The sequence below is a fragment of the Lemur catta genome, chromosome 7 (genome assembly GCF_020740605.2).
Source record: "Lemur catta isolate mLemCat1 chromosome 7, mLemCat1.pri, whole genome shotgun sequence".
NCBI classification, from domain to species: Eukaryota; Metazoa; Chordata; class Mammalia; order Primates; family Lemuridae; genus Lemur; species Lemur catta.
In genome coordinates, this window is record NC_059134.1 from 61431599 (window position 1) to 61447784 (window position 16186).

General features: G+C 36.0%; 2 protein-coding genes across 2 annotated transcripts; both read right to left on the bottom strand.

Annotated features, from left to right (window-relative positions):
• Nucleotides 1-2448: 2448 nt before the first annotated feature.
• LOC123642190 (olfactory receptor 52K1-like) lies at nucleotides 2449-3393 on the bottom strand. Its single transcript, XM_045557092.1, has one exon. The coding sequence runs from the start codon at nucleotides 3391-3393 to the stop codon at nucleotides 2449-2451; it is 945 nt and encodes a 314-aa protein (XP_045413048.1).
• A 10479-nt stretch (nucleotides 3394-13872) lies between these two features.
• Nucleotides 13873-14817, bottom strand: LOC123641941 (olfactory receptor 52M1-like). Its single transcript, XM_045556886.1, has one exon. The coding sequence runs from the start codon at nucleotides 14815-14817 to the stop codon at nucleotides 13873-13875; it is 945 nt and encodes a 314-aa protein (XP_045412842.1).
• Between the last annotated feature and the right edge of the window lie 1369 nt (nucleotides 14818-16186).

Genomic DNA, 16186 nt, shown 5'->3' on the forward strand with positions numbered 1-16186 from the left:
AATTTATCTCTTTGGTTAACTAGACATTGAGAGAAAGAGGAACCATACTCCAGGAGCTATAACCAAGAGACCACATTTCTGAAACCTCATCTACATCTGGACATAATTTAGCTGGACAAATGCCATAATGGGATGAGACCTAGAAGTTTGAGGGAGGTGTGAGTGTATGTTTCACATAAGATACATATGAATTGGTGTAGCTGAGAGGAAACTATGGCAGATTGGATTTCTCAAAGATGACCACAACAGTATCTTCCAAACTATGTTCTTCTGCAATTATCCATAAAGAAGTAAGTCTATTTCCCAACCCTTGAATTTGATCAGATCCTTTGACCACCTTGTGCAAGAGAATACTGTGGGAGTGACGCTGTGTAAGTTTGGGGTGTAGAACATATCTGGCCTAGCAGCTTCTGCTTTTTACCTCTCGGAGACCTGAAACACCATGTAAGAAAACCAGGCTAATATAGTGGAGAGAGAGCCCAGGGGGAGGAGCACTAAGGCTTGTCAGTGAAGAAGCCATACTGAATGTCTATCCTTGTGGAATCCTTGCAGAGGAATACAACCCCAACCCCTTTTTATCATGCAACCATGTGAGGGACTTCAAGTGAGAACGTTAAGCAGAGCCCAGTCAGCCCCACACTCTCAATTTTGGGATTGTTTGTAATTCAGCAAAAGATAACTGTAATAATTGAGAAGGGGAATTATACTTTAGGGACCCCTGTGGTCCACTGAAGGTGAAAGAATATGTCGTAAATGATATTCAGCAATGGCATTGAAGAGATTTCACTATGAAGGGATTTTCAATGGAGAGGAGAGTCAGCTGGGAAAACAAAATCTTCTTTCCTTCCTCTTTCCCTTCCCCCTCTCATCCTTCCTCTCACCTTCCTATTTCTGTCCCTCTTTTCCCTCCCTCCTTTCATTTCTCCAATTCTTTTATTTTAGTGGATGGGCTGAATGCTTAAGTCTATGCATTGTTTTACGATCCTGTTGTTTCATCAAGGAAGCTATTTTAAATGGGACTTACCTATTTAACAAATATTTATGAAAATTCTAGATTTTATGAAAACAAGACTAGACAAAACATTAATTTTAGTGTAGAAAATGATCATGCAAAGAGACAATGATCATATTGGGTGACATGTGTCACAACTGTGGAAGGATTCAGTGGCACTGGAGACCACTGAAAAAGAAACCGACACAGAAGGGAGGAAAAGAAAAGGGTGAGGTCAAGCAAAGCTGGCAGAAGGAAGTGTTGTGTAAGGCGAGTCCTACAAATTGAACAAGAGCATGTGGAAGCAGCATTCTGAGATGGGTTGTTAATTTATTAGAGCAAATTTATGTGTCTGAAAACTGGTGCAAGTAAAGTGTGAGGAGGTTAATAGTAGGTTTACATATGTAATTGAATACATGCATCCTTTGTACATATACACATTCTTGTGAATGTATGCATAGCTCAGTGAGGAGTGTATAAAAATAAATGCGATAGCATGAGGGAGAGAGAGAGAGAGACAGAGAGAACAAGCTGTTTATAGATAAACAAATGGTAATATGTATATATTAATGCTTTTTATTTATATGAAAGGATAAGTGTATATAGTTGTCGATGCTTGTGTGGATAGATATCACCCGTGTGTATGTTTGTTGTAGGTAGATCCAGGAATATCTAAGCTATAAGCATTAGAGATGGAAAGATGGACATGATTTACACATTTATGTCCATTGGTTCAAATGTTGATGTTTAAAAAATATTTTTTTTAATTAATATATGGTTTAAGTCAGGTAGGTGAAAAGGAAAAAGTAAAGGTAGAGAAAAAAAAGCTGTTACATATTTTTTTAAATTTGTAAAACACCTACCTCACAGGTCTAATCTATTATACATTGCTAAAGATGAGGGGTCTTTTTCCTTTTTAAACTCTTTAGACAAAGAATGGAAGCTCATTACTCATTTTTATCTTTATGTTATGGATATTTATGTACATTTATATCTGTTAGGATTATTTTCCATAATATATTTTTTGTGTCAACAAAATAGCTAAAACCTAAGTATGGAAAAGATAATTAAATCATCAAACATTTTTGTACAATGATTTTTGCCCATATATCTTGAATGTATATGCCTAATTGCATTTTTACCTCATTTCAAAATGTGTTTCCAATTTACATGATGTGATGTAATTAGAAAAATAATGAAATTAACAATAAAATATTCTGGTATTTTATTACTTGCATAAGCATTTGGGGAGAGTTCTGGCTATGAGGGTTTCAAAACAATTGCACCCTGACTGAAAGAACATTTCCTAGTTACATTCCCACACTGACTACATTCTTATGTCTTAGTTATTCCTTTCCCCATGAAGCCTGGACCTGGAAGAACTTATCTCTAACTCCAAACTAACTTGACTTCCAGCTCCACATGCCCAAGTGTCCTGTTTATCAAAGGTATCAACCTCAGTCTCCATGACAGCGAAGGATTCGCAGTACCCACTCTCGCATTTGCTTGGTCTGGGCCCCATAAATTAAGGGGTTGACCATGGGAGGCACCAGGAAGTAGAGATTGTCAATGATGATCTGCAGATGGGGAGCCATACGGTAGCCTAAAATCTGGGCCAGAACAGAAAAGACAACAGGAGAATAAAAGAGACCAATGACACAAAGATGAGAGCCACATGTGCTAAGAGCTTTGCCCCGTGCATCCCAAGACCGTATCTGAAAGACAGCATAGAGGATAAGTCCATATGACAGAATGATAAAAAACAAATCAAATCCCACAGATGCTACAATAACCATGATTCCATACACAGTGTGGTCAGAGATGTCTCCACAGGCTATCAGTACCACAGCCATGTACGCACAGTAGGAGTAAGCAATTATGTGGGTTTGGAAGCTTTCCAGTCTTTGTGCCAGGATGGGTGCCGGGGTCAGCACTGCCACTGTCCTTGCCAGGATAGCTAGTGCCATCTTCACAAGCATGTTGTTAGAAAGAATGGTTCTATACCTCAAAGGGTACCAGATAGCCACAAATCTGTCAAAAGCCATGGCCAGGAGAATCCCAGACTCCATGACATAAAAGGAAGGGATGAAAAACATCTGTGTGAGGCAGGCATTGAAGCTGATTTCCTTGGCATTCATCCAGAAGATACCCAGCATACGGGGCACAGTAACACTGACCAGGCACAGGTCAATGACTGATAGCATGGCCAGGAAGAGAAACATGGGCTCATGAAGACTCTTCTCCAGCTGGATAATACATAAGATGGTGGCATTGCAAATGACTGTAATGACAAATACCAAGAAAAAAGGCACAGAGAACCAGCCATGGAAAGATTCCAGTCCAGGAATTCCAGCCAGGACAAATATCAAGGGCTGAGGAATGGAATTATTGCAAGAAGACATCCCTAACTTGAGATCCTCAAGGTCTGATTCCTACGGGGAAAAGAACAAGGGACATTTTGATGTCATTGCATTATTTACAACCAACAAAAAGCTGATCATTACACTACTTTATGGTGATAACCAGGATTATATTATGTAAACTAATGATCAAATGAATGCTTCAGCTACTTGGGGTTAGGGAGGGAGATAATCCTAAACTGTTTCCTCTGCAAAAGTGAGCAGCAATCTCGAGGATAAATTACCCGTAAAGACATATCACTTCCATTAGATTCTCCTGTGGCTCTGATCCTGTTTAATATTCAATTTTGCAATTCTCTAGAATTTTTTTTTCGTAGACTGTAGGACGTTTTCAACATTACAGGACAGAGTTGAGGGTATGAACAAGCCAGAAGACACAGTTTGCACTTAAGATAAGGAATCTCAATTTAACTATACCAGGGTCCTCAGTTTGTGGGGTTAGTCTTGGTGCTCTGGGATTCTTCCCTGGAATGCTTAGTTACAAATTCATGATTTTGATAGAGGATCTGAGAAATCTGCCAATCTTATACTTGAAAACATGATGGTACTCTGTAGGAATACAGATGTTTTGGATGATATAAGTAGAATCTAAAATGCCTCAATAGGTAATAATTTAGCATTAAATTTCCAGATTACTCAATAAAGCCAGGTTGAGGAGTGGGTATGGTTAAAAGAAAATAAATGGTTTTCAGTATATATGTGTATTTGTGTGTTTTTTAATGGGGAGATAGTTTGCGATTTAATGGTAATATATTTCTATAGAAATAAGGCTTTATTATATTTGTTAAATATTTTAACCTATATAACTATTCTGAATAGAAATACATATTTATAAATTTACAAATTACTTGATGAAGATCATAGATTAAAGAATATACTTACTAATCATATTAAAAAATCATAAGCCAAACACATAATAATACAAAATTAAGTCTATGGAAATATTATCTTTTGTTAATAATACAATTGCAATTAAATTTCACTATTAAGGTTTAGACTCCAGATTTTGTTGGAAACATTCCAACTCTATATTTATAAAAAACAGTCACAGAAAAAAAGAAATTTCAATAAAAGCTTAAAATGAAAAAGTGTACTACAAAGTTGCTTCAAAATAAAGGTATAGTATAATATTAACATTGTGTTTATTAGTTTGCTTAGTTGATGAACTTTTATTAGGATTTTTTACTTATATCTAGATCAATTTAATCCCAAATCCTTATTTAGTATGCTCACAGTTTATTTGTAATGCCAATGCACTATTTTAAAATTTTCTCTAAATAATTAAATGTTTTTATTTCAGCCATAATCTCAGCCTTTAATACAAAAATAAAAACAGAATTAAGCTTAGGTAATATAAACTGTGAATGAAGTTTTTTAATTACCTTACTCTAAACATGTTAAGAATCCAAAATAGGGTGTCATATATGAAAAAATATTTCTGTAGCATTCACACATCATCATTTGAGTTATCCAGATATAAGTATTTCATATGTCTACTGCATTTGGTAAAAGGCACACCACAGATGAATGATAGGCAGGTCTCCTGGAAGGTAACTAACTTAGTGTAGTGAAAATAGCAAGGTCTTTGAGATAACACATATCTGGGATACAATCTCACCCCTGCCACTTATTCTGTGTGACTTGACCAAGTTACTTAAGGCTTGGGCATCATTTCCTTATCTCAAAATATGAAATGAGGCATATCTTGCAAAGTTTGTAATGAGGACAAAACCCACCATAAAATTCCAGTATTGTAGAATATATACATATTCCCAGCATAATTCTTTGAATATCTTGGTGCTCTAGAAATTCAGATTTTCTTAATTTTCTATAAAGTACAAAGTTCAAAGTATGAATTGCAAAAAATAATGTTCATTTTATTTTGTTTGTTTCTTGGAAAGGTCTGTGACTAGGAAAACAAATAGCCTTAAATTATACCTTAAGAAGAAATATTTGATGTTCCTGGTAATTTTGTCCTCAAGTATTTTTAGATTCATTATGTGTCAAAGGAAAAAAACATTTAGTGTCAACAGGGTAGATACCTAACCATATAAAGGTTGGTAAAAAATATATATAAAATTATATATTTTAACTCAATAGAGGAAAGGATCTTATCACAAAGAAATGCTTCCAAACAGAAAAGACAGCCATGTGAAACAAGAAGCTCCCTATAGGTGGAAGTTTTCAGGTAGAAACTGAATGATCATCTTTTAGGAATACTGCAGATAAAAATTCTCTATGTGGTGATAGCATTAGGAAATTATTAGAACTTTACGCAATATGGTAAGGTTTGGTCTGAGGTATCAGGAACAATTGCCAGCAGCAACCACATAAACATTAACTATAAGTAAAAGCAACATCAACCCAGGCATAAAAATTAGAAATTTATGATTTTATAGAGAATGTCATTGTTCATTCCAAAAATTGCAGAATCTAACCGTGGCCTTATAAGGGTTAGTGATTATGGTATTTGGTTGAAAAGATTTGAGAATCTCTTTCTCCTACATGACTTTTTGCATCTCAGAATTTTCTAGTCTTTTCCCCCTCCCTTTCTCCCTTTTTCCTGGAGTAGTACCTGCAAACAGTTGTGAGTCTACTCACAACGGCCCTGGGAGTAGCAAAGTCCACTTGAGATATGAGGAAGATGTGTTGATCTCCAGAATAAGATGGAGCGTGTGAGCCTGAGGCAGACTTATGCTGGCTTGTCCAGCTCTCCTGGGTCCCTAGTGGCCTCTCTGTCATCCAACCTGTTTTTCTTAGCTTGAATGGTCTGGGGAACAAATCTTAGAGTCAATCATTGAGGATAACACATGTGGATAGAGCAGATGTAAAACTGCTGGTGGTTGGTGTGCTGCAGGAGGTGAGATGGGATGGTTTAGGAACCCTAGAAAAAGGAGTAGGGCCTGAGAAATAATTGAGGATGGAAATTAAAGAAAGTCTGAAGTACAGGAGAGATTACAGTCCAGGTGGAGTTGCATGCAGCTATACTTATATGTAAATTGCTATAGTTTGCTTCAAAATCAATATACATACATTTTTTTCATTTCTAGTATCCTTGCAGTTTCCGTAAGTAAAACCTACACTGAAATTAAGAGTCTTGATTTCTTAGATGGAATTAGGATCTACAAAACCTGGAAAACATAAGTAAAATATCAATTGAGTAAATTAAGACCATTGTTTGGTAAATAAGAATGGAAAAAGGAACAGAGAGGGGAATGGAAATGAGAGAGAGGCTCTAGAAAAAAAAAATATTGTGCAATACTAGGTTGAGGAGAGACTGAGTTTCAGAAAGACTCAGTGGAAATAAGCTAGACTTGTGAGTAGACATAAAGGAGGGGGAGAAAATGATGTAAACTCTTTTGTTAGAGAAAATGGTGAAATGTAAACGTCCTGAAGATGGTGATTGAGGCTCTGTTTGTTCACTATTATTTACCCAGTGCCTTGCAAATTGTGGGCCTTCAAATATTTACATATGATTAAATGTGCAGGCACACACACACACACACACTCACATATACATACACATGTTTTTTCATCAATCATCCATTCTGGATTCATGAGTGACAGATGTGTAACCTGTGAGTTTATCAAAGTCTTCATTAAGCCAAGTCCCACATCCTAAAGTATAATCAAGGTACTCAAATCAATTTAATTCTTTCCATCATGGCCAATCGGAATCAAGTTATTATCCTTGACCAATATTACACTATTGACCTATTAAACTACCATAGTTTATTAAAAGGTCTACTGCATTCTTTATCTCAATCCCATTGACCACACTGCAGCCACAACAATCTATTTTCATGGATATACCACATATTTTTACTGTATATAGTTAAGGTGTACCACATGATGTTTTGATACACACAGTGAAACAGTTACTACATTCAAGCAAATTAACATATCCATCATCTCACGGTTTCTTTAGTTGTGGTAAGAGCAACTAAAATCTACTTTTGGCAAATTTCCATTATATAATATCATATTATTAACTACAGGCAGCTTCACAGTTACAGAAGACCCTACTTATGGTGTTCTGTACCTACGAATAGGCTGCCAAGGCTCCACGTAAGGATAATTTATAATTAAGCAATTAAATTAATAATTTGGGAACTAGTTTATTCTGTACACATAAACAAACCTGCATGGCATAAGCAGCTTGTTGGCATAGCATCTATATGCCATTGGCTAGTCTCATTTTTTATGTGGTTGCTTAAGCACAGTATCACTTTCACCTTTACTTTTTATTTCATTTTGTGAGTCTGTCTTCACCCTTATGACCATGTTTCCAAAGTGAAAGTCCACTGCAAGTCCAGTTGAGCTTGCAGCAAAGAGAAAGTTGATTACAATGAAAATGAAAGTAAAAATAATCGTTTGAAGAAAGGCCAGACTCCGTCCTTATCAAGAAAGCCCTGGGCTTCAGTCACTGGACTATTGGAACAATTATAAAGGTTAAGTGAGAACAACAGAACATGTGAAAGGCAGTGCCCCAATGAAAGCATCAATTATTACTAAACAGTGTAGTGGATTAATTACTGAAATGGAAAAGTTATTATTGATTTGGCTAGAAGATCAAAATAAACATAATGTTCCTATTAGCCTAGGAATTAAAAGAAAAAGCACAATAGTTTCTGTAATTTATTATTACACTGCAGGAATATTGTTATTATTATTATTATTGTATTATAATGTATTATAACCACCACATATGAACCATTATCATATTTATTATTATTATTATCTTATATGTGGTGTTCATCAGGGATCTGAGTTATATACAAATCCTACCTAAAGACATTCTCAGCAATGTATCTTTTTCCTAACTCAGGGAATGCCTGTGTATTTCTCAAGCTGTATATTAGATCTCTAGACTTATTTACCCTACATATCTGTAATTTTGTACCTTTTGTCCTACCCTATTCCTCCTGCCCCCACCCCTGTTAACTACCTATCTGCTCTGTTTTTGTATATTCAAAAAATTTTTAGGTTTCACATATAAGTAAGATCACATCAGCATTTTTTTTTCTCTGCCTGGTTTATTTTAATTTAGCATACTGTTCTCCAGGTTCATACATGTTGTCACAAAAGGTAGGGTCTCCTTCTGTTTTAAGGCTGATTAATATCTTTTTAAAATACAACCTAGTCATATCACTCCTGCACATAAAACTTATTGTCTTCCTTTTATTAGGATGACTGAATTGAGAATCCTCAGCATGTTCTTCCCAACCCTGCATACTACTACTCCAGCTTTATTCAAGCCATTTCAGTTCACTCTCTGTACTCCAGCCCACACAGTGGACTTCCTTCTGTTCTTTGAGGTTTGAAACCCCATCCTATCTTAAGATCCACCAGTATTTATACATCTTGTTCTCTCTCCCTGTAACATCACCACCCCATTCATGACCTCTCTTTCCTTAGCTAGTTAACTCTCATTCACCACTCAACTAAATATCATTTTTAAATATTTTCTTGATTCCTCCAGAATGCACCATGAGCTCATGTTATTAATATTATGTGCACTTATAGAAACTCACATTTCTCATTGATAGCAGGTGATACTCAATGTAATTATGCATTTGAATATCACTTGATTATATTAGGTCATCTTCACATGAAGGTAAGCTCCCTGAGGTCTGGACTTCTCTTTTGCTCAGCTTTCCTCAGAGTCTAGCAAAATCTGGCACATTTTAGTCACTCAATAAATACATATTTGTTATATTAACATATGAAAAAGCTGAATATCTTCCCTTTGAATTAGAATTTAATGCAAGGATTTTAAGAATTTAGTTTTGTTGTTGATGTTGAACATTTCCAATTTAATATCCATTGGTAGATAACATGTAAGTGCTAACTCTATAGCTCATATTTCCAAACCTAATATGTAAACAACCTTGATACATATCAGAAAATATAATTAAACTCCATGATTAATGGTATCTCCAAATAAGAAAACATATATATAACCTAAGGGTCCATAGATGGCCAGTCATCTTCAGGAAACATCCAACATAATGGTATAAGTCTTAAAGTTCTGCATTTTCCTAGAGCATTCTCTTCTCTCTAGCCTGAGAGATATCTGTCCCTACTGTCATTGTCATTTTTCTCCATTAGATTAAGAAAACTTCTTTTAAAATATTCTTATGGTATAATTCACATCTTAATTATAACTATCACCTGATTAGGGGTTCTAAAATATATGACAAGTGACTCCAAACATGGCTTCATTCATTCCTTTAGAAAGCATTCATTGAATACATGTTTGCATTGAATATTGAGAAGTGTTAGGGATAAGAAGTAAATAAAGACAGTCCCTAAATATGGAATTAAGTATTTTTGTTGTTATTTAAATCCAGACTGAACCACTTAATCAATATGTGACTGTCGGTAAATTATTTAATCTCTCTGAGTCCAAATTTCTCAGCTCTAAATTCAGAGACTAACGCTTACTCTGGTGATTACTGTGATAATTATAAAATTTAAATTACATATATATATATCCCACCTGGTATATAATAAAACATACAAAATTATATTTGTTATGATAATACATGTTCTTAACTGATATTTACTTATTAAGGGCTTACAGTGTGCACTGTTGTAAATGTCTTATATGCTTTCACTTCTTTAATACTTAAAACTCTAGGGGAAGGAAATTGTATGTTCTTCCTTTTATTGACTGTGACAGCAAGGCCTGGAAAGTTTCAGCAACTGGCCTATGAATACCCAAATAGTATGTAACAAAGACGAATAATGAACCCAGGCACTCTGTCTTTAGGGATAGTTCACTTAACTTCTAACTACACTAGCATTTGAATTGGCAAAAAAAATGAATAATAATATTTAAGTGTAAATATCTCATGACATTTTTTACAACAGTGATAGGAAGACATTTTATTAGTATTTCTTGAGGAAGTAACCTTTCAGCCAAGGTGGGGGAATTTAAACAAGAGTTATATCTTGAAGAATAACTAGTTCTTTCCAGATAAGAAAGAATATGGGGCACAGAGGAACATTCTAAGCTAAGTCGTGAAGATATGAAGAGATCTGTTATTTGAATGCAGATATAAGTCTTCATGGATATGACAAATAGTGCAAGGGATGTGGAAGAGAAACATTAAGATGAATAAGAAAAGGTAACTCATAAAGCTTTGCTTTGCCCTCCTGAATATTGCATGGGTCTGATACATCAAAGATTATTAGTTTTTGTTTTATATTATTATTATTATTATTTACTTTTTAGGAAGATAACTACGATCTGAATATAGAGGATGCGTTGGAGATAGTAAGCACAATTTACTCTTGGTGGACATAAAATATTCTATGAACAATAATGTATTTAAAAGCTAATGCCTTGAAAATTTCAGTGGAAACAGGTGAGTAGTCCTTGTGGGAAATGCTAAAAACTTCAACAATGGTAATCTTGAATGTTAATAAAATTTAAGAAAGAGGGGTATAAAAAGGAAGCTCACATATTTACCTTTAAGAAGCCTCTAGATTAAATAGAAAGTAAATAGAGAAAAAAGAAAGATGGTGAAAATATTTTACAAATTATAAACCAGTAGAAAAGAAAATCAATGAAATTGAGCATGTATTTATTGAGTAACTCTAGAATAATAACCACTTTGTCTTAGTCAAGAATTGAAGGAAGGAGTCACATTTTTAAGGTGGAAATGTTCATACTTTTCTAGTAAAAATATTTATATTCTCTTTAATAATTTTATTTTAATATTGTCAGTAGCATAATCACCCAAAAATTTAAATTGAGTTATTTGTAATACTAGACTTTCTTCTGTAACAAAAGGTGATAGCAAGTACTATTTGAAGACCAGCATGTTTTTTAAGAGATGAGGCCTTAAACTTAAATGTAAGGCATGAAACCATAAGAATTCTAGAAGAAAATGTTGGAAAAACTCTTATAGACATTGGCCTTGGCAAAGAACTTATTACGAAGATCCCAAAAGTGATCACAGAAATAAAAAAAATAAATAAATAGGACCTAATCAAATTAAAAAGCTTCTGCAAAGCCAAAGAATCTATCATTAGAGCGAATAACAACCTTAGGAATGGGAGAAAATATTTACATGCTATAAAGTATTGATAACCAGAATCTAAATAGAACTCAGGAAAATCAGCAAGAAAAAATCAAACAACCCCATTAAAAAGTAGACAATATGAACAGAAACTTTTCAAAAGAAGATAGACTAGTGGCCAATAAATATATGAAAAAATGATCAATATCTCTAGTCATCAGAGAAATGCAAATCAAAACCACAATGAGATGTCATTTAACTTCAGTGAGAATAGCTTTTATCAAAAAGTCCCAAAACAACAAATGTTAGCAAGGATGTGTAGAGATAGAAACACTCATACACTGCTGGGGGGACTGCAAACTAGTCCAACCTCTATGGAAAGTAGTATGGAAATACCTCAAAGATCTGAAAGTAGAACTACCATTTGATCCAGCAATCCCACTACGGGCTATTTACCCAAAGGAAAAAAAAGATTCTATAAAAAAGACATCTACACTCGAATGTTTATAGCAGCAAAATTCACAATTGCAAAGAGGTGGAAACAACCCAAGTGCCCATCAATACATGAGTGCATTAATAAAATGTGTTATATGTATACCATGGACTACTACTCAGCCATAAAAATAAATAGTGAACTACCTCTTGTATTATCTTGGATGAAGCTGGAGCCCATTTTTCTAAGTGAGGTATCACAAGAATGGAAAAGCAAACACCACATGTACTCACCATTAAATTGGTACTAATCAATCAAAACTTATGCACACATATGGAAGTAACATTCATCAAGTATTGGGCAGGTGGGGGAGGGGGATAGGCAAACTCACACCTAACTGGTATGGTGCCTGCTGTCTGGGGAATGGGCTCCCTTGTAGCTCTGATTCTGGCAGTGCAAAGGCAATTTATGTAACCAAAGTGTTTGTATCCCTGTAATACTCTGAAATAATATATATATGCATGTGTGTGTGTATATATATATATGTATATATAAAGAAAAATTTAAAAAAAGAGAGAGTTGAGGTTTTGCTCTGCCATCCAGCCTGAAATGCAGTGACACCATCATCAAGCTCACTGCAGCATCTGAAGGGGCTCAGAAAATTTCACTCCAAAATATGACCTTTTTGGTATAAAGAGTATTTTGAATTAAAAACCCTTAGATTAACAGGCCCTTGGAAGGGGCTTTCCTCTATATGCATATCCAGATGGACCCATCAAAAGAAAAATGGACTTCTCTTCCCTTTCCTGCTATCTCAAAATATTGCAGGAAGAAAACCAAGAATGCACCCAGCCCTGGCTCAAATCATTTTAAAAGTAATCCCTGTCTCTGAGGTTAATTTACACATCAACAGGCTGCCCCACATCCATTCATTCTCCCAAGTACCTATTCCTCCTCCCTAGCAACCATTTACTGCCCCTAAACAGAATTGACTATACTTGTCATCAACCCTTCCCCTCTAAAAGACAGGTATAAAAATATATGGATCCCATTGGGATACTGGGTAATCACTCAGTGATTCTCCCCTTGTGCACAGTAAATAAACTTCATCCTTTTATTAATCTGTCTTAATTGTGAGTTGATCTTTCAGCATCAGGGGAAAGGGGAAGTTTCTCCTGCCCCGAACACATGCAACTGGGCTCAAGCGACCCTTCTGCAAGACCTAGCATATTTGAATCAAGTCCAAAGGCCTGAATAAACTCTGGACAAACTCCCAAGTATGTTGTATGAAGTATAAAGTTATTCTTGCTTTCAGAAGACTCAGTGATGAAGGTTTAAAGAGGTTCTATGCTAGTTCAGGTAATAAACCAATAGCAGGCACAAATTACTTTTGGTGGACTGAGAATATTCTATGAACAGTAGGGTATATAAAGATGTATTGAGTTGGTTATTGCAATGTTGAACTATTCCACATTTACTGTTTGACAGTTTTTCCTGTGTGTCAATTCTTGTGAATGCATGCAAGAGTATTTGATATATTCAGAGGACATTAAGCCGGTTATATTGCTTCTTCTGTGACAATTATCATTAACAGTGGTTATCAATTTTTCAGTAGAAAATTCTTCATGGGATTTTTTTTTTTCAGATTTTCATGGATTTCGTCTCCTTTTGAATCACTTCTTATTTGAAAGTAAACTACTATTCCCAGTTATACTACGGCTCTGTAGCAGGAAGGAGCAGAAGGATATTACTTTCCCATTCATCAAGTTCTAAGTAAGCTTTCTAAAGCCTAGGTGTACACAAAATATATTGCACCTACCAGTTTCACTAGAATGGAGAAATCTATATTATATATAGTCATTCTTCCCTAGGAAAATTTTGATAAAATGTCTGATTTTCTGTAGGAGAAAAATTAATGTCAGTTATGAGAAAAGGATCAATCATTTACCCTTTTCCCTTCTGATTCTGTTACCATCTCTGCAAACAATATCAGCAAAATCAGGCAATTTTCACCCTTAGAGAATTAATGACATGGTCTCGAATTTTCTTGGTCCTAATACCATAAACAATGGGGTTAAGAAAGGGTGGTACCAGAAGGTACATATTGGCAATGAAGATATGAATTTGGGGAGCCACATTGTGGCCAAAGCGGTGGGTCAGGAAGGTAAAGACAGCTGTGGAGTAGAAAACGAGGATGACACAGACATGGGAGCCACATGTGCCCAGAGCTTTAAGACTTGCTTCCCGTGATGGAAGACGAAAGACTGCACGGAGGATTAGAACATAAGAGACAGCAATGAAAAATCCATCACAGCATCCAATGACAGAGGCCACACTGAGGCTGTAGCGCTTAGTGGCTCCTGTGTCCACACATGCCAGCTTCACCACAGCCATGAACTCACAGTAGGTGTGGGCAATGACTCGAGTTCTGCAGTAGGGCAGCTGCTTGAGCAAGATGGGATGTGGAGAAAAGAAGGCCACTCCCCTAAGTAGCACAGCAGCTCCCATTTTGGCAATGCGGGTACGGGTGAGAATGGTGGCATGATGCAGTGGGTCACAGATGGCCACATAACGGTCAATGGCCATGGCCAGGAAGAAACCCGACTCCATGGCAGTAAAGCTGTGGATGAAGAACATCTGGGCCAGGCACGCATCAAAGGCGATGTCACGGGCTCCGAGCCAGAAGAGGCAGAGCATACGGGGCAGTGTAGATGTGGAGAGGACCAGGTCGGTGCCTGAGAGCATGCACAGAAACAGGAACATAGGCTCGTGGAGGCTGCGCTCCGCCCTCACCACGGCCAGGATGGTCACGTTGCCCACCACGGCCACCACGTACATGGAGCAGAAGGGGATCCCAATCCAGGCGTGCAGGTGCTCTAGTCCTGGGATGCCCAGCAGAAAGAAGGTGACGGGGGAGGGGCGAGAAGTGTTGAGAGGAGGCATTTTTTTGTTCCTCTTGCTTTCTATCAGTTCTTCGGAAAATAATGTTGCTATGACAATATGATCACAAGCAGATGCTAAAAAACATGGAGATTTTGTTCAAGAGGATCCTTAAATACCTGTTGTTGGAAACAATTCAAATGCATAATCTAGTGTATTTAGGGCCAGATTAATAAAATTAACAACAGCATACCAAATATTGGTTTAAATGTACAGAAAGATGATTATTTTAACATTTCACATTATCACAGGGACATATAAATCACCTTCTCCATTTATTTTCCATAAGAAGATTTCCTCTCTAGTCATATTTCTATTTAATTCAACAATTAAGTATGTAATGAGTAGTTGCTGTGTGACAAATCATGGCACTGAGAATAAAGAAATCGACAGCTCAGATATCCTTCTCATGGAGGTTGCACTCTACAAGAGAACCATCATAATACAATAAATAGTGACTGGTATGCTTGGGTGATGAGAATGCCACATTTGAAATAATATCTGAACAATGGAGCTCAAACTGTTCAGAGCCTGTAATATCAAACATTTTTGGTATGAAAATAGCCTGGAAAATTGTAATGGAGCAGGAAGAAACAGTCAAGAATCCCAGGCTTTTCAAGCTTACTAAGGTAGAAAGTGGTAGAAGATGAGGTCAATTTCTTTCACATTATCAGCATCTTCATGCCTTCACTTTTTCCTCTGCCTATTTTAGAAAACTATAAATTACATCAATAATTATCTTGAGAATATTCTGAACTTATCTGCTTCATTTTCTTCTATCAGTAATTTCTAAAAGGCACCTTGTTTTTTTATCAATTATATAAGTTTCAAATCTCTTGTACATAACTTTGCTAGCTATATTTTCATCTGTTGCTCATTATAAATCCATACTAATATAATTTATCACATAGTACCTTATTTATTTTTTCTTTGTACTCCCCACTATTAGAACTAGTTGGAAAATTTGATCTGTAACATAATCACTGTTTTACCAAAGGTGTTGAAGTCAGTTTTGAATAGGTGCACAGTTAACATTGTACCTATAGATTTATGACTACAGATACACTGAAGCCTAAGAAGAGCGTCCTTCAGTTTCCCCAAAGTGAATAATGAAGTATATTACTTCTCTGGACATAAAAGTGTCTTTCAAAGCCACCTTGGGTTTTTGTCTTTCCATGGTTGCTTTCACATCAGTAATAAGCAGACACTATTCTGGATAACACAGGATTTGAATGCTCTCCCTTTGATTTCTCAGTCAGCACGCTCAAGTGAGTGAATTTTCCATGACCCAAGGTGATCAGACAGAGAGGTCTGTAAAACTTCCAGGGAGTTACTGAAAGGAATGTTGCTTTGGTAGAAGATTGAACTACCC